The following is an 18,500-nucleotide window of genomic DNA, read 5'->3' as shown; positions in this document are numbered from 1 at the left end:
TGCTGTTAATTTTCAAACACAATCAAACTCGGGATGTGGTGTTCTTATTGATGCTGGTACTAATTGTTTAGCAAAAGATCCAGCAAAAGTAAAAGCTCTTATTCGCATAAGCAGTAATGGCCCACTTATTGAGAACTTTAATGCAACGCTGGGTTTTCTTCCCCAGAAACGTACTGTAAAATATACAGGATGGCCCAATGCAATACAACTTTTGCCAAAGTAAATACTTGACTTGTTAGCATCCAGCATGTTTCACAACAAATTTCCATTCAGTTTAAAAATAAAACAAACAAAACACGTACATGGGTGTTGATTTTTTACTTAAAAGATATTAAAATTTTAAAAAACTTGTAAGTCTTATTTACAAAATCTTTTACTATGGCAAGTAGAAATTTTGAAAATCAGGCGAATAGAAATTTGAAAATGGCGACCAGAAATATTTCTAGGTCGCCAATTTGCGACCTGATAGCAGATGCGACTTGGAGCACTGCTATGTAAATGGCTGGTACTTTCTTCATGATAGCACCATGAACTCCCTTGAATCCCCATTGAAGGCTGTATTCTGCAAGTCTGTTCATAATGTTTACGGTAGGTCATAACATCATAAACATGGGTTTGGTGAAACTTCTTTATTGATTGAATGACACACCTTAAGCTTTTTATTAGGAACCCGATCTCAATTTATGGTGCACTGTGAAGACCTGCTCCGGTAAACACATAAGAGTATACATAATTACTTTACAAAAAAGGGGAACATGGAAAATACGGGATCCATGTTGGCCGTATTGTACATATAAATATCAGTTCACATGTCAGATGGATTGGTGCACCATGACCTACTTTTCTGTTCAGATTGTGTGTGGCATCAATTCAGAGTGCATGATCTGCTTCCATGCAGGTTGAAGAATTTCACTGCCACTGTCAGGATGGGCGTATGTTGTACCGTTTGTGGTACTCTTGTATAGTTGCAAAGATTTTGTTGAATAATTGTGTGCTTGCACAGTCTGCATGTTAAGCTGTTTTTTAAATAAAGGGTTTAACATGTAAACATGAAATGAAAATTTACCTTTTCTACAACAAGGTCACTTTATACAAGTTTGATGTATTCCTTTTTAGATATACTTCTCATCTGCAACTTCCAGGCAGTGATCCTGAGATGGGGACTCAAGAATTCAATCAGCCCCCCCGTCCAATCCAGCTCTTAGAGTTACGGGCCCATGGAAGGTGATACAATTTGTTTTGTGCACATATGTATTGTCTGGTATGTAGGGTACAGTACCTGCAATGTTATTCACATGATCAATGTTAGAGTACGAGGCATGCAAGTCTGATTAATGGACCCTTTCCCAATTGAAATCGACTGGTTTTTCCCAAAAGTCTTTATTGAAAATTTCTCAAAATGACAGCTTGCAAGCATTGTATTTTAAGCATCAGAATTTCTTTTTATTCAGTTTTTAAATGATTTAAAATGGATGCCAAAAATCAAGTTTGTTGGCCGGATTTCAACTAAAGAAGATGGGTGAACTTGGCGAACAATAAGCCTATTCATGATTGGGCACTGGTTGCGAATCAGGAGTTTAAAATCCGCATTGATCAGGGGTCGAAATTAACTTTTTCTACCACAGGCTAATTTTAGCCTGTGGGTAAAAAATCCACAGGCTAAAATGAAAACCTACAAGCTAAAATAAAAAAATAAGCTGTGCTCTTTTTTCATGTTTTCTTTTTAAATCAATGATTTTCCCCATCATTACTGAGCCTAATAGGTGAACAGGCATCGTTTGGACAAGACACTAAGTTACGTAAGTCATATGGTGGAATGTTTAGGTCTCTTGACCATTGCACCTCTAATTCACAACCTGTTTACTGCAGTTCCAGATCCAAAGTCTTCAAATTTCATGCCATGTCATGGTTTTCACGAGTGATTTTTGAAAGCGAATCCCAGACTCATGGTTTATAAGCAGCACGATCACGAGTCCCATGATCTTTTTTGATAATCGCCTACACGATGAGCAGTGCACTCGTGTCATCACTACAACCCGACCTCAATATGAGAATAAATTAATGTAGATAGGACATTCGGATTAGATTGACTACCGGAAGACTTGGTAAAACATAGACTCCGATTTCTTTTTAGATAAATGAATAACGAAAACCTCATACTTGGAATTCAATTTAATCACCCCTATAAGTGAACAGGACTCGTGGCACATGTCTATATTTTTCATTATAATGCGATGTCCAACCTCTAAAGCATTTATTTAACGCCCAGTTTCTTAAAAAATCATAAAAGAAAAATCCGCATAGAAATGGTTGTTGAAATCGGTCGTTCATGTAAGCGTTTGTATGATTCTGAATGCAAGTTTCAGAAAAGCGAATAGCGCATCACCGTATAAAACGAATATGATACGATCATGGTTTGTAAATCACCACTCGCTAAGATTTTCGAGTGTCCACTATTTTTACTCGCTATTTTTCAAATGTACTCGCATTTTGCGAGTATTTCTCGCTAATGTCGAGCCCTGATTGATGGTACAGGTAGTTACAATAGATACAGTACCGTTCTAAAACGCTGTCCAAAATATTTAGAATTCAAAACAAATATATAGATATGATATTTAATCAAAATTATCATCAGAATTTGTTTCACAGCCAGCATCATGTATATCAGACATTAAGCGGTTTTTAACACGGACACAATTACACTGATGCCTGGAGTACGGTAGAAGGTACTAAAGAACATTACATACAGTATATGTTCGCAACATCCAACAGTATGTTCTCCGCATTTCCATTGACATATTAACTGATGTGAATGAGAAACCTCACGTTTTGTGGTGTAAATCAAATGTGGAATAGCGTTTTCTGTATGGCGCAATATTAATGCTTTGATTTGTTTTCAACAAATGTTTTTGAACAGCATTTACAACCTACTGGTACTAATATACCGAATATGATAAAGGCATCAGTTCTCGCCTCTTTTGGTACAACTCTGAGGCCGGTTTTACAGTTACAAAACATACATTTGCTGGTAGATTTCCCAGCAAATACAAATGGGACAGAAACAGACACTTGATTTCCTTTTGTTTTTGTACTGAACTGTAGTTCACAGTACCTTTTAGACAGTCTGCACCAGTTGGTTGCATATTTGGCTTTTGTCATGATCTCTTCAAGTAACTTCTTAAGCATTGTTGAAATTGTTCTCTTTAACTTTCCTTTAATGTGTCATTTACATAAACAACATCCATACTTCACAGGAGGCCCCATACTTGTTTACAATTATTCACTAGCTGCATGTTGGAATTTATTAATTGTGATCGTCATTAAGACTGCATAAACTTCGCATAAAATGCCAGAGAATAATTATGGGAAGTCTATTCATTAATAAGAAAAATAAATAGGTATGAAAAATTGGTATTCGAACCACAGATATACCATCTGGGCTTGTCCAAAAATTCAATGAGACTGCCGCTATATCACCTCGGCTATCCATCCCATGAAGGATTTCTGAATTTCAAGCTATCTAAAGTCACCCATCGTGCACATAGAAATTTTCTTGTTAATACTATAAAAGTTATACACAAGAAGTAAGTTTTTAGCTCGCCTGAGCCGAATGCTCAAGTGAGCTTTTCTGATCAAAATTTGTCCGTTGTCTGTTGGCGTCGTTGTAAACTTTTCACATTTTCATTTTCTCAAAAACCACTTGGCCAATTATAACCAAACTTGGCCAAAAGTATCCTTGGGTGAAAGGCTTTCAAGTTTGTTCAAATGAAGGACCATGCCCCCTTCAAAGGGGAGATAATCGCAAAAATAGGGTGGGGTCATTTAAAAATCTTCTCAAGAACCACTTGGCCAGAGGAGCTGAAATTTTCATGAAAGCTTCCTGACATAGTGCAGATTCAAGTTTGTTCAAATCATGGCCCCCCGAGGGTAGGTTGGAGCCACAATAGGGGATCAAAGTTTTACATAGAAATATATAAGGAAAATCTTTAAAAAATCTTCTTCTCAAGAACCAATGAGCCAGAAGAGCTGAAATTTATATGAAAGCTTCTTGACATAATGCAGATTCAAGTTTGTTCAAATCATGGCCCCCGGGGGTAGATTGGGTCCATAATAGGGGATCAAAGTTTTACATAGAAATATAAAAAATCTTTAAAAAATCTTCTCAAGAATCAGTGAGCCTGAAGAGCTGAAATTTATATGAAAGCTTCCTTACATATTGCAGATTCAAATTTGTTCAAATCATGGCCCCCCGACGCAGATTGGGGCCACAATAAGGCATCAAAGTTTTACATAGAAATATATAGGGAAAGTCTTTAAAAATCTTCTTCTCAAGAATCAATGAGCCAGAAGAGCTGAAATTTATATGAAAGCTTCCTGGCATAGTGCAGATTCAAGTTTGTTCAAATTATGGCCCCCGAGGATAGATTGGGGCCACAATAGGGGAGCAAAGTTTTACACAGAAATATATAGGGAAAATCTTTAAAATTCATCCTTTCAAGAACCAATGAGCCAGAGGAGCTGAGATTTACATGAAAGCTTCCTGACATAGTGCAGATTCAAGTTTGTAAAAATCATGGCCTCCAGGAGCAGGTTGGGGCCACAATACAGACTAAGGTATTACATGCAAATATATATGGAAAGTCTTTAGATATGGGCCAAGGTAACTCAGGTGAGTGATGTGGCCCTTGGGCCTCTTGTTTATCTGCTAAAGTGAGTTTTCTGATCAAAATATGTCCGTTATCTGTCGGTGTATAGGCATAAATTTTTCACATTTTCATCTTGCATACAATATACATAAATGCTGTTACAAGTAATGTCAGTTGTCGAATGATGATACAAAGCCAATTGTGAACACTTTTGAGTCAAAGACGTAAACAATCGTAACTAACTCCTAACTATTCGTAACAGCACGTTATCAACATTGTTAACAGGTCGTGATTACACGTAAAAACTAAACGAAATTGTAAATTACCGTAATATATTCGTAATAATCCCTATAAAGCTCTTAAAATGTCGTAAATTGCTTGTATTGATCCGTGTTCACTCGGAACAAATCGTAAATGTGAGCCGTAAATGCATCGCATAACATTCTTAAACAGCTCTTTAAAGTGTCTAAATCGTAACAATCCGTTTACTTTTACGGATTTGTGGAATACGTAAGGATCCGTAAGAAAAATCCGTGAGTGTGAAGGTGCCATAAGACAAAATTTTTTTTTGACTCAGAAAAACAATAAACAGAACAATAACAACAGGACTTTCCACAGAAAGGTGGAAAGCTCTAACAATAACACTAGGACTTTCCACAGAAAGGTGGAAAGCTCTAACAATAACAATAGGACTTTCCACAGAAAGGTGGAAAGCTCTAATAGAGAGAAAAAAAACTTACAATAACAATAAGATCTTCCAATGGAAAATACAGCAGGATATCCCAGGAAGTCCTGAGACAAAATCCCAGGATTTATCAGGATTGTCCTGAAAAGTCCTGCTTTTTTGAAACTGAGATTAACAAGGAATAAGAGGGACAGTATTGGCAGTGGGACATTTCAGGACTTTTAAGGATAATTTGAACATGCATTTAAATTTGCCTTTTATAGTCACTTAATCCTGCAATCTGAAAGGGGAGAAAGTGGGATTATTCTGGACATGTCTTGGAAAGTCCCAGTAGACAGGACTAGGATTTTGCAGGATTTTATTGGATCTCCCTAAAAATCCTGCTTTTGAGTTGACGCAGGACTCCTGGAAAGTCCCAATTTATCCTACTAACCTGTTTTGGTCTTAACCTACTGTGGAATAAAACTCGAGATCCAGGATATGTGACATCTTCTCTGTAAAAGTGGCAATTAAGAATGAAATAATGAATCAAAATGATAAACTGATAATAAAATTTATTTAACATACATATACATAAATTTCAGCAATACTTGGATGAACTTCCAACGCAAGTACTTTGAAAAGCTCATTTAAATGACGGCTCGGGTGAGCTAAAAAGCACTATTTCTTATGTAAAACAAAAACAAAAACAAGAGGTCCATGGGTGACATCGCTCACCTTAGTCATCTTGGTCCATATTTAAAGATTTCCCATATACTCGTATGTAAAACTTTTGTCCCTATAATGTGGCCAAAACCTACCCTTGGGGGCCACGATTCAGGGTTGTCACTAGAAAATATTGATCAGAAGATGAGTCCCGGTATCATGGTTTGGAAGCAGCTTGAGTCCCATGAAAATTTGACGAGTCCCAAGAAAGTTAAATTAAAGATCCTACACCTCTATTTATACAGAGTGAACACATGCAAGCTGATGTCGTACCTCTGTTCACTTTCATCTTCAACAAATTGCAAAAATCAGTTAATTTTCGACAAGCCCATGCATAACAGTGCAGTGATCACTTTGTACACATGAAATTAAAGGTAATCATTCAGGACTCGGTCTCATACAACTAATTGCCCATGCAAACAGAATTACTTCCCCGAATCTCCTATCATCACAACAACCCTATTCAGTATTAAACAAAATTTTAATTAAATAATTATTGTGATCAAATAGATGCGTACTAATTTTGTTTGTAAAACGATGTAAAATCTACCAAAGTTTACAAACTACGCTACTTTCGATTCCAATAAAAATGGCTACCAGAAGACAAACATTTGTAATCAAATATAGATTCCGATTTGTAAAAAATAAATAAATAAGAAACAAAAATCCAAATAACTGCCAGTGGCAAAATGTTTTTTACTTTGTATCTTTTCTACTTATCATCTTTTTAATATTATATTCTAATTTGCACCTAATTGACTGCTACTAAACAAACAAGTCGGATTCGGACACAGTGAACTCGGTGGTTATCATCTCGGTTCACAAGAGCGTAACGTTTTACCTAGATTTTTTCCTACGAGTTTTAATTAATACACAATATCAGGGCTTCTAAGTAAAATTATGATTTTTACTCAGAGTCTGAGACACGTCTGCAGAGCTTGCCATATCGGACAAACCCAAATGAATTTTCTGTGTCCTATTCTAGCGTTAGTGACAACCCTGTGATTTTTACAAACTTAAGTCTACACTATGTCGGAAAGCTTTCGTGTAAATCTCAGCTTTTCTGGCCAAGTGTTTCTTGAGAAGACAATTTTTATAAAGATTTTCCCTGTATATTTGTAAGTAAAACTTTGTTCCCTATTGTGGCCCCATCCAACCCCCTCCCGGGTCATGGTTTTAACAAACTTGAATCTGTACTATGTCAGGAGGCTTTCATGTAAATTTCGGCTCCTCTGGCCCAGTGTTTCTCGAGAAGATTTTTGAATGACCCCACCCTATTTTAGCGATTATCTCCCTTTGAAGGGGCATGGCCCTTCATTTGAACAAACTTGAAAGCCTTTCACCCAAGGGTGCTTTGTGTCAAGTTTGGTTGAAATTGACCCAGTGGTTCTGGAAAAGATGAAAATATGAAAAGTTTTCGCTGACGACAGACAACGAACAAATTTTTATCAGAAAAGCTCACTTGAGCCTTCGGCCCAGGTGAGCTAAAAATAAAATTTTAAACAGGTAAATTAAATTGTCCCTAAAGTTGAATTTTGTTTATCTTGATGTCAGGTAACCTGGTTCAAAGATCTATTTCTTCGACTCGTGGGTGGGGGAAGGTGGCTCCAGACCTAAACAACTTGAGACGGTCTCTCATCTTGTTTCTAACTTCTTCAAGGGCCATCTCTGGATTTTTCTCTGGTACAAAGGCTTAAAAGATAGCATAATGAATTATTTGAGAGGTTGCATAACAGGTTTTGTAAATGAACATCATGCACAATTTAAAATATCTATGTCTTGAACATGATGTACCTTCTGCACCATCTTCTCTTTTCATCTAAGCCATCTTTGGTCTCCTGGACCTTCTCTGGGCATTTTCCTGTCACACTGCATGATGTCAGTTCATCCACTGAAAACAGTGCCTTAATTATTAAAACAGTCACTTGATGATATTCTAAATTCACAACTATCTCTTCAAGTCCATGCTACAATGAAAGAGAACATGTACTAGATAAAAATATTGGAAACAGGATGATAATTTGTTAAGGTGTGACAATTCCACTAGACTGACAAAAAAGACCTGAATTTTTCATGTTTATGTAAACCTACTTTGGTATATCATTGTACGTTTCTTCGGAGCTGGCATCTGTATCATCTTCAAGATTCTTGGGTTTCTACAAAGTTTGACACATGTGACTTAATTTACCTGAAGCATAAGAATTTTCTTACTTTCTCTCTATAATGATATTCCTTCTGTGGTGCTACAATTAACCAGTCATAGCTGAACAGTGATTCACATCAAACATCACCAAATTATCACTCAGACAGTCGAGTCAATGATAACTTTATTAAATCTAATGAATTCTATAATTTAACAGTCGTTGATTTGTACTTGGGGAAATTATTATTATCAATTTTACATTATTACCCCTTTTGCACATTTAGATGATAATGTAATGTTCACCCCGTAATTTTTTTTATATCCGCATTTTCATTTCACAGGTGACATTAACTCACATTATTTTATTACTGTTTCTTCTCTACCCGTCAAGATTTATAATAAATTCTATTTATACTAAGTACTTTATATACTGATAAAGTGTGAAATATATTATTACTTATTACAAAACAAAAGTAAAAATACTAACCAGCAACGCCGTGTATTTTGAACAACTAGGCCTATCCTCCAATTCCTGGATGTTACGGCGAATCCTATATCCCTATCTGGAAGCTATTCCATGCTTGATTGCATACTGATTCTGTTGAATGTTCTCCATATTTCCCTGATTTCGCGCCCAGAAAGGAACATCGGGAAAAAACCGCTTTAATCACTTGCGTGGACGTCATGTCGTACACTGACTGACTCGTACCCAGGTCAACACGTAACCAAAAGACGATCAGTAAAAAGTTATACAATTGACCAGCGGAAACCCAGTGTATAAGACTTCATATATATATATATATATAAATATATATATTTTATATATATATGATATATCTTATATCGAATTAGAAGGGGGAGAAGAAAAAAATACGACAAACTTCGGTCATTGTACAAGTTGACTGAAACGACGTCACCGGAAGTTACAACTTACAAAGAAGTCATTTTTGATTTAAAGATCAATAACGTTGGAATGAAAAAGGACTTCGGTAACGGATGACACTCTGTAAGTACCATATGCTTATTTTGTTTACGTTTGTAAATGATTACATGCATTGGAAAAATACACGCTTGATCACTGGACCACTCGAAATTCCTAGGTAAAATCATTCTATTTACAGCTTAACATATCAAAACAAACTACTCCTTTTTTAACGTAAACTATTGACTGGTTCAATCTAGATGGAAAGGCCATAATCACCAGAACATTGTATCATGGATATCCATCGTTATGATTCTGTTTCGATCAGCTGACCTTGTTCTGTAATTATTACTGCTTCGTAAAATAACTACAATTCCAAATTTAGCATGGCAAGCAGATTGTATCTATCCGTGATAATTTATTGCTATTTTCACCTCAAAACATTGATGTGTTAAAGAAACTTTTCTAAATATAAAAATTTTAATCAGTGTCTTAATTTGTAATTAATTATTATTGCAGGAGATTGAGAACCCAAAAGGTACATGCTGTGCAAGAAAGATGTAAACATGTGAATTCCTAAGTGTACTAAATATTAAAACATCAACTGCAATCTTCAGTGGTGACATCCAAAGTTGATATGCCATTAGTTTTTCAAGTGATACGACCGTGACATTGGAAAATCCTTTTAACTTATTATCACTTGAGCCTGAATTGCAATTCTTTTGATACACACATTTTTTAAAGCTCAGCTTCAAACATTAATGCTGCTGTGTCATCTCTAGAAATGGAAAAGCCTACCACAGAATCTGATGAATTTTTTAACATTCTTTCACAAAAAGGGATCTTCCTTATTTTGAAGAAGGTAGCCCAGGAACTTCTGGAAATCTGTTATCAAAGTGATCTTAATAATACACTGGACAATATTTGTTCTAACCTAAAAAACATGATAAACCCGATTGAACTCCTGTGATGAAGCATCTCAAAGCTCAAATTATGGTAGTCTTTCAAGTGACATTGAGGATATATTTCAATAGCTCATTTGACAGTAAAGTGATTTTTATTCAAGTTCAGATTGTTGTCATTCTTAATTTATAAGAAGTGTTCTCATAGCCAACATTTTTCAAGTCAACTTTTGATGAAATATAGTCTTTTCTATTACAACTTATTATGACATGATTGTTATTGTGTACATAAATGTTCTGATCCACAAATCATTCACTGTTCTTATAGTTTTTTTTTAACCTGAACTATGTAGCTATGACGTGTCAAGGTAATCCAGAAAATGTAAAATCTTTTCTTTGATATGGCAAGGCTTTAATTTTGTAACAATTAATATCTAAAAGTCCTGTAACCCTCATCAGAGTCCTTTATAATCTGACTTCACTGGTTGTAAGATTTTGAGGGTAATTACAGGACTTCTCTCTTTGCATACTTTTAACATGAAGTCCTGGAAAGCAATGTAAAGTCTTGCGTTATCTTGAATGTATCAAGTGTGAGATTTTTAGGGAATTTCTGGGACGATGTTTTCATCTTCATTTTATTATAAAGTCCTGAAAAACACAAGAATGTCCTAGAAAAACCTGCTTCTATGAGAGTGGGACTTTGTAAGACATTTAGGTAATAAATATGTCCTAGAAATTCTTGCAAAGTCACTCTTGACGTAAGTGGGATATTCCAGGACAAATGCAGAAACATGAAGTCCTGTATTATCCCACTGCATTAGGACATGGGAGAAGTGGGACTTCACATGTAAGTCTCAGGACTTCCAGGGATATCCTTCAATTATGCAAAAAAGTGGGATTTATTTTCAGAGGGGATTGGAAACGGAAGACCTTAATAAAAAACAGAGTAAAAACAATATATTCCCAAACTTTGTTTGGAGAACATAATTAGTGTGTGTATCACCCAGAGCGAAATTTAGTACTAAAAAAGTACCAGAAAAAGGTACCAAAAAGGCATGCTTTTTTATGGCGTCGAGCTTTGCTCGAACGGCATCTAGTCAGCGTGTACGACTGAATCAGCTGAAAAGTTTACGCGACCGAAGGTGTCAGACTATCAATGCTTCCGCGGAAAAATCCCGCGCTTTTTGTAATGGCGTATGAATATCTGTACTGTTTAATGATTTACGACATTTTAAAGTTGTTAATGAGAAACAAATGAAAATTATCACATTGATTTACTTTATAATATATAAAAACTTTCACAAAAAATAAAAACAAATCAAATAAAAATTCCAATTTCAATGCGAACTACATTTGCAAAGTCACGTGATGTCTGAAACGATAGCGTGTCTAGACGAAAGATAGCGTGGGTTTTGTTTGTAAACATTGCGTGCTGTTGGCGAAATTTATACTGAGAAATAGTGTATCGCGGATTATTTATGGTCATTATATTTTAGGGTAGGTAATGTTTATTTGACTGTAGCATTCTCAGTAGGGTATTAACGCATCTGTAGGTTTGCAAATCATTGGTCAACTCGGTATATAAACACTGGCACGTGTTAATGTTATTGTAAACAAACGAAGCGCGGAAGCATTCATTATTATAAGGCTTTCAAGTAAAGGTTTTTGTGGAGGTCAAAGTTACTGAATTAACAAAAAAAATTTTTTAATCTGACTAGATTTTCATCTCTTGAGATGCTAGCAGTAATATATACTACAAATGGTCCATAGTTGTTTACATTGTTGCACATATTTTTTATTAAAATTTTGGTTTAAAACTTATTTCTTGTATTTATTATGTTATCAACAAGTACATGCAATGCTGCCCTTTACAACTATTAAAAGGAGAGTTCTCACAACAGTTGACTTTTTCACTACATAAATATCTTAATGCACAAATTTTCAGTTCTTTGTGAATTACATCTGTGCCAAGGATTTTAGAGTACTCCCTTGGCAAGCAAGGTTCAAGCCAGTATTCCGACGGTCCGATAGTCCGACGGGCCGGTAGTCCGACAGGCCGGTAGTCCGACGGTCCGATAGTCCGACGGGCCGGTAGTCCGACGGTTCAATAGTCCGACATGTTGACCATCACCAAAAATGTGAATTAATAGAGTTGAAATTTATTCATGTTAGGCATTATTTTAAGGAAATTACCAGAAACCGCCAAAATCGACACGGCCTGATTATAAATCAGACAATCAATTTCTGACCAAAATCATTCAAATGTAAACTTACGGCGGCGTAGAAAGGCCATATATAAATATATTATTCGTTCGGACGAATTAGCTATTTGTTCGGACGAAATAGAAAATCATTCGGACAAATTAGCAATTTGTTGGGACGAATTAGCTATTTGTTCGGACGAATTAGCTATTTGTTCGGACAAATTAGCAATTTGTTCCGACGAATTAGCTATTTGTTCGGACATATTAATAATTCGTTCGGACAAATTAGTAGTTCGTTCGGACGAATTACCGATTTGTTCGGACGAAATAGAAAATCGTTCGGACAAATTAGCAATTTGTTCGGACGAATTAGTTATTTGTTCGGACATATTAGTAATTCGTTCGGACAAATTAGTAATTCGTTCGGACGAATTATGGATTTGTTCGGACGAAATAGACATTCGTTCGGACAAATTAGCAATTTGTTCGGACGAATTAGCTATTTGTTCGGACAAATTAGTAATTCGTTCGGACGAATTAGCTATTTTTTCGGACGAATTAGCAATTTGTTCGGACGAATTTGTTATTAGCTATAAGGCAACGCTAATGCCGTAGTCAAATACCGTAAAGTGTTGGTAGGAGAGCACAAAACTTAGATTGGGGCACATGCTAAAATGGGATTCAATTCCAAAATTTTCCACATAAACGTCATGAAGATGGCGACAGTAACCTACATAATCACCCCAACCCCTGAAATAACAAGCTAAAAATGGTAGGAATCCCTACACCCTGCTCAGTCTTAAAAGTTTGAAGTAGGCCTTCAGCGTGACTAATACACAGTTTTAAAAGCTGGAAAGGGGGGAGGTGGTAAGCAAAATGAACATATCCGAAGTTGATTAAAATACATGTACAATTAGTTTCAGATCAATAAATTTCAGAAAGGAGAGTTACAGTCTCAGAGGTCTGGCGAAACACACTAAACAAGGGGTGGGGTCGCTGGCGTTGGATCCGCCTTTGGGTATAGATACATTGTTTTAAGAAACTGGTGTCTGAGAAATTTGAAAGCAGGAAGAGCTCTTAACCTTTTATTTTATCTCTAACTGCTGAGGTGCGAGTACTTTCAATAATGGAAAAAGTTAGATAATATACCATATTATATGAATGCAATTCGGTAAAATATATATACATGTGTTATTAAAAATTATTATTGATATGTAGTGAGTCTTAATATACATGTAACTCTATACATTTGTGGTGTTGCTAGGACGGGGAATTGAAAACGGGACGGAAAACAGAATTTTTTTATGCAATAATAGCAGGGGGAGGTCAGCATTTTGTAAACTCAAAAGGCTTATGAACAAGGGAAGCAGAAATTACAAAGAGAACGGGAAGACATACTCAGAATCCACCGTTTGATATACTACATACAAATACACAATATCCACATGTATACATAGATTTGTCTTTAGAGCAAAAAATACTGAAACGTGTATTTATGCCGAACTGTAACCCTCTGTTCTGAAATTTATGGACCCGAAACTAATTGCACAGGGTATTCAATCAACTTTGGATATGAACTTTGTGCTTACTCACCCTCTTCCAACTTTTAAAACTTTGTATCTGTCAAGCCGAAAGCTTACCACAATGGGGAGGCGAATTTTATTTATATGTGGTAACTTTAACAGGGGCTTAAGATACCATTTTTAATATTATAATTAATAGAGTTCGGTTATACACCATTTTTAATTATTATAATTAATAGAGTTCGACTATACAATCTGTTTCGGTGGGTTACGTTTCTGTAGATTTCGTTTCGTTTTGCACTTTTGAGGTACCTGATGTAGGTCGAACCCGTTCAAAGTTTTCCCACTGTGCGATGTTTTGCTCTTGTGACGTAAAAAATCGCCCTGGCACACGGCACTTAATCCTGTTTTCTGCTGCCTATTACATAGCGATCTCTTATATGTGGCCACAAATTATCGGAGTTTCGGACTATCGGACCGTCGGACTACCGTACCGTCGGAGTATCGGACCGTCGGACTACCGGACCGTCGGACTATCGGAAAACTGGGCGGTCACCGGCTAGTAAAGATGTGTGAGTAATTGAGAGCAATGGTTGATCACAAAAATCTTCATTATTTAATAACATTAGATATTGTAAATAATCCTTTGAAAAATATTCTGAAGAAATGAATGGAATTGTAAAAAAAATATATCTGTAATTGAATTTTTTTGTGAAAAGAGCTACTGTACAGATGTATTAGAAGCATTATTCCTGTATGAAGGATAAATATTCTTGGTATTGCTTGAATTCAAAGCTGTATGTGTGTTTTTAATACATGTACAGCTAATCTTCGTTATATGTAAATAGAGTTGCCAGTCCAAACCACTTCTTTTTTTTGTGTGTGTTATCCTTGTTATCGCAAATCCTTGGATATCTCAAATTTAATTTCAGTCCTGTTGAATTTGCAATAACAAGGTGTGACTGTAGTCAATGGCATCAAAATATTCACAGGTAGAAGACTCTCCATTGAGATTTATATAAAGCTATATCTACTCTGTGTACATACAATAAGGGATGAAGCATTGATAAACTGGACAGTACATAGTTTCATTATAATCTTTGCTTTCTTAGCATGACGCCATTGTGGCCCTTCAGGCCTTTGATTTTTATACTAAATTTGGAACCATGCATTTGGTCGTTTCAAATTTAGTCAAAAAAGCATACTTTTTTGGGCTAAAAGAGAACAAAAGTATACTTTTAGCATATCTTTATTTTTTGCAAAGTACATAAAAAGTATGATTGGAAATACAGAAAAAGCACACAAATATTTGAAGTACAAAAAAAGTATCCAGAGAAAAGTACAAAAAAGTATACTCTTTAGCAAGTATAGAAAAAGTATCATAAAAGTATACTTTTCTGTTGATACAGAAAAAGCACAAAAATGTATTAAGTACAAAAAAAGTATCTACAGACAAGTACAAAAAAAGTATACTCTTAAGAAAGTATAGAAAAAGTATCATAAAAGTATACTTTTCTGTTGATACAGAAAAAGCACAAAAATGTATTAAGTACAAAAAAAGTATCCAACGAAAAGTACAAAAAAAGTATACTAAGAGTAAGTATAGAAAAAGTATCATAAAAGTATACTTTTCAGTTGGTACAGAAAAAGCACAAAAATGTATTAAGTACCAAAAAAGTATACTCTTAAGCAAGTATAGAAAAAGTATCATAAAAGTATACTTTTCAGTTGATACAGACAAAGCACAAAAATATATTAATTACAAAAAAAGTATCCAACGAAAAGTACAAAAAAGGTATACTCTTAAGTAAGTATAGAAAAAGTATCATAAAAGTATACTTTTCTGTTGGTAGAGAAAAAGCACAAAAGTGTATAAAGTACATAAAAAGTATACAAAGAAAAGTACAAAAAAGGTATGCTTTTAGTACAAAAAAAGTATGCTACAGAAAAGGGTAGAAAACAAAATGTGTTTGTGAAACACTGATCACCCCCCACCACAGCTCCTCCCCCCCCCCCCCTGTCTGACGCGACCGACGACCATGATTTTTACAACCTTTTCGTGTATTTTCACGAAATTTTACCTCTATTTAACGACTGTACATTTTTCGATTGCTCCGTGATTACTACTTTCGATTTTGGTTAAGCCGACTATTCTGAGAATTATCGCCCCTAACACTTTCGTTTTCAAACGCACGGCTATTCTGGGAATTATGGCCCCTAACACTTTCGTTTTATAACGCATAGTTTGGCGGTGATCTTGTTTAGTAGGCCCTCTGAATTCATTATTATACCCAATCTGTCAACATGCAGGGTTGTGTGTGGTTAATTAATAAAACCCAAGTTGTTGTTTATTTTACAAAATCAAGGATCAGGGAATCAAGGCCGGTGTATTTGAAGGTGTGAATTTCTACAAATTTTAAGAAGTGCTGGATACGCTAGATCGGAAATGAAAATCTACCACTTAATTGTTGTACCATTATGTGAAAAATTTGCCAGATTGCAATATAAATCGGGTAAATATTGTGCTTAGGACTGAAATTTTAAACGGAGCATTCGCAGTTTAATGCATGAGATACTTGAGGTTTCCAGAATAATGACCGGAACTAGCGGCTCACTTCGACATGTCCCGAGTATTTGACACATCCGAGTTCAAGAAAGTTGCCTGCATTAGTTCAAAGCTTAAAAGATTTGTTGTGCATGTACAATGGATATTGTGATTTAGTTAATGTTTCTCAAATTAAATAACATATTTCCAGCATGTATTGTACAAAAGGAGACACAACACTTCATTTGCTTTTTTACCACAAGCTTTGCATTTTTAGCTCACCTGAACCGAAGGTTCAAGTGAGCTTTTCTGATCAAATTTTGTCCGGCGTCCGTCTGTCTGTCCGTCCGTCTGTGTAAACTTTTCACATTTTCATCTTCTTCTCATGAACCACTGGGCCAATTTCAACCAAACATGGCCAAAAACATCCTTGGGTGAAGGGCTTTCAAGTTTGTTCAAATGAAGGGCCATGTCCCTTTCAAAGGGGAGATAATCACAAAAATGCAAAAATAGGGTGGGGTCATTTAAAAATCTTCTTCTCAAGAACCACTGGGCCAGAAGAGCTGAAATTTACCTGAAAGCTTCCTGACATATTGCAGATTTAAGTTTGTTCAAATCATGACCCCCGGTGGTAGGATGGGGCCACAAGGGGGGATTAAAGTTTCACATACAAATATATAGGGAAAAACTTTAAAAATCTTCTTCTCAAGAACCACTGGGCCAGAAGAGCTGAAATTTACCTGAAAGCTTCCTGACATATTGCAGATTTAAGTTTGTTCAAATCATGGCCCCCGGTGGTAGGATGGGGCCACAAGGGGGGATTAAAGTTTCACATACAAATATATAGGGAAAAACTTTAAAAATCTTCTCTCAAGAACCACTACGCCAGAGAAGCTGAGATTTACATGAAAGCTTCCTGACATAATGCAGATTCAAGTTTGTTCAAATCATGGGCCCCGGGGGTTGGATGGGGCCACAATAGGGGATCAAAGGTTTACATACAAATATATAGGAAAAATCTATAAAAATCTTCTTTTCAAGAACCACTGAGTCAGAAAAGCTGATTTTTACATGAAAACTTTCTGACATAGTGCAGATTCAAGTTTGTTCAAATCATGGCCCCCGGGGATAAGATGGGGCCCGAAGGGGGGATCAAAGTTTTACACACAAATATATAGGGAAAAACTTTTAAAATCTTCTTCTCAAGAACCACTAAGCCGGAAAAGCTGAGATTTACATGAAAGCTTCCTGACATAATGCAGATTCAAGTTTGTTCAAATCATGGGCCCCGGGGGTTGGATGGGGCCACAATAGGGGATCAAAGTTTTACATACAAATATATAGGAAAAATCCCTATAAAAATCTTCTTTTCAAGAACCACTGAGTCAGAAAAGCTGATTTTTACATGAAAACTTTCTGACATAGTGCAGATTCAAGTTTGTTCAAATCATGGCCCCCGGGGATAAGATGGGGCCCGAAGGGGGGATCAAAGTTTTACACACAAATATATAGGGAAAAACTTTTAAAATCTTCTTCTCAAGAACCACTAAGCCGGAAAAGCTGAGATTTACATGAAAGCTTCCTGACATAATGCAGATTCAAGTTTGTTCAAATCATGGGCCCCGGGGGTTGGATGGGGCCACAATAGGGGATCAAAGTTTTACATACAAATATATAGGAAAAATCTTTAAAAATCTTCTTCTCAAGAACCACTCCCCTCTGAAAATACAGCAGAATATCCCAGGAAGTCCCAAGACAAAATCCCAGGATTTATCAGGATTGTCCTGAAAGTCCTGCTTTTTTGAAACTGATATTGACAAGGAATTAGAGGGACGGTATTGGCAGTGGGACATTTCAGGACTTTTAAGGATAATTTCCCCATTGAAAATACAGCAGGATATCCCAGGAAGTCCCAAGACAAAATCCCAGGATTTATCAGGATTGTCCTGAAAAATCCTGCTTTTTTGAAACTGAGATTGACAAGGAATTAGAGGGACGGTATTGGCAGTGGGACATTTCAGGACTTTTAAGGATAATTTGAACACTTAAATTTGCCTTTTATAGTCCTGCAAAGTCTCACTTAATCCTGCAATCTGAAAGGGGAGAAAGTGGGATTATTCTGGACATGTCTTGGAAAGTCCCAGTAGACAGGACTGGGATTTTGCAGGATTTTATTGGATCTCCCTAAAAATCCTGCTTTTTGAGTTGATGCAGGACTCCTGGAA

At 36.0% G+C, this 18,500-nt stretch overlaps 1 protein-coding gene and 1 long non-coding RNA gene across 2 annotated transcripts in view; one reads left to right on the top strand and one right to left on the bottom strand.

Annotated features, from left to right (window-relative positions):
* Positions 1 to 18,500, bottom strand: part of LOC130046775 (uncharacterized) — a 215,051-nt gene that overhangs the window by 37,865 nt on the left and 158,686 nt on the right. The gene's annotated exons all lie outside the window — the stretch shown is intronic.
* LOC130046770 (activin receptor type-2B-like) overlaps positions 1 to 18,500 on the top strand; it is a 183,071-nt gene that overhangs the window by 70,020 nt on the left and 94,551 nt on the right. Inside the window, exon 5 of the mRNA XM_056139594.1 lies at positions 1,117 to 1,224. Within this exon, the coding sequence (XP_055995569.1) occupies positions 1,117 to 1,224 (108 nt within the window). The remainder of the gene's footprint in view (positions 1 to 1,116; positions 1,225 to 18,500) is intronic.

This window comes from Ostrea edulis, chromosome 6, assembly GCF_947568905.1.
Source record: "Ostrea edulis chromosome 6, xbOstEdul1.1, whole genome shotgun sequence".
Classification (NCBI taxonomy): domain Eukaryota; kingdom Metazoa; phylum Mollusca; class Bivalvia; order Ostreida; family Ostreidae; genus Ostrea; species Ostrea edulis.
The sequence above is the reverse complement of the archived record's forward strand: the minus strand, read 5'-3'. Positions and strand labels throughout refer to the sequence as shown.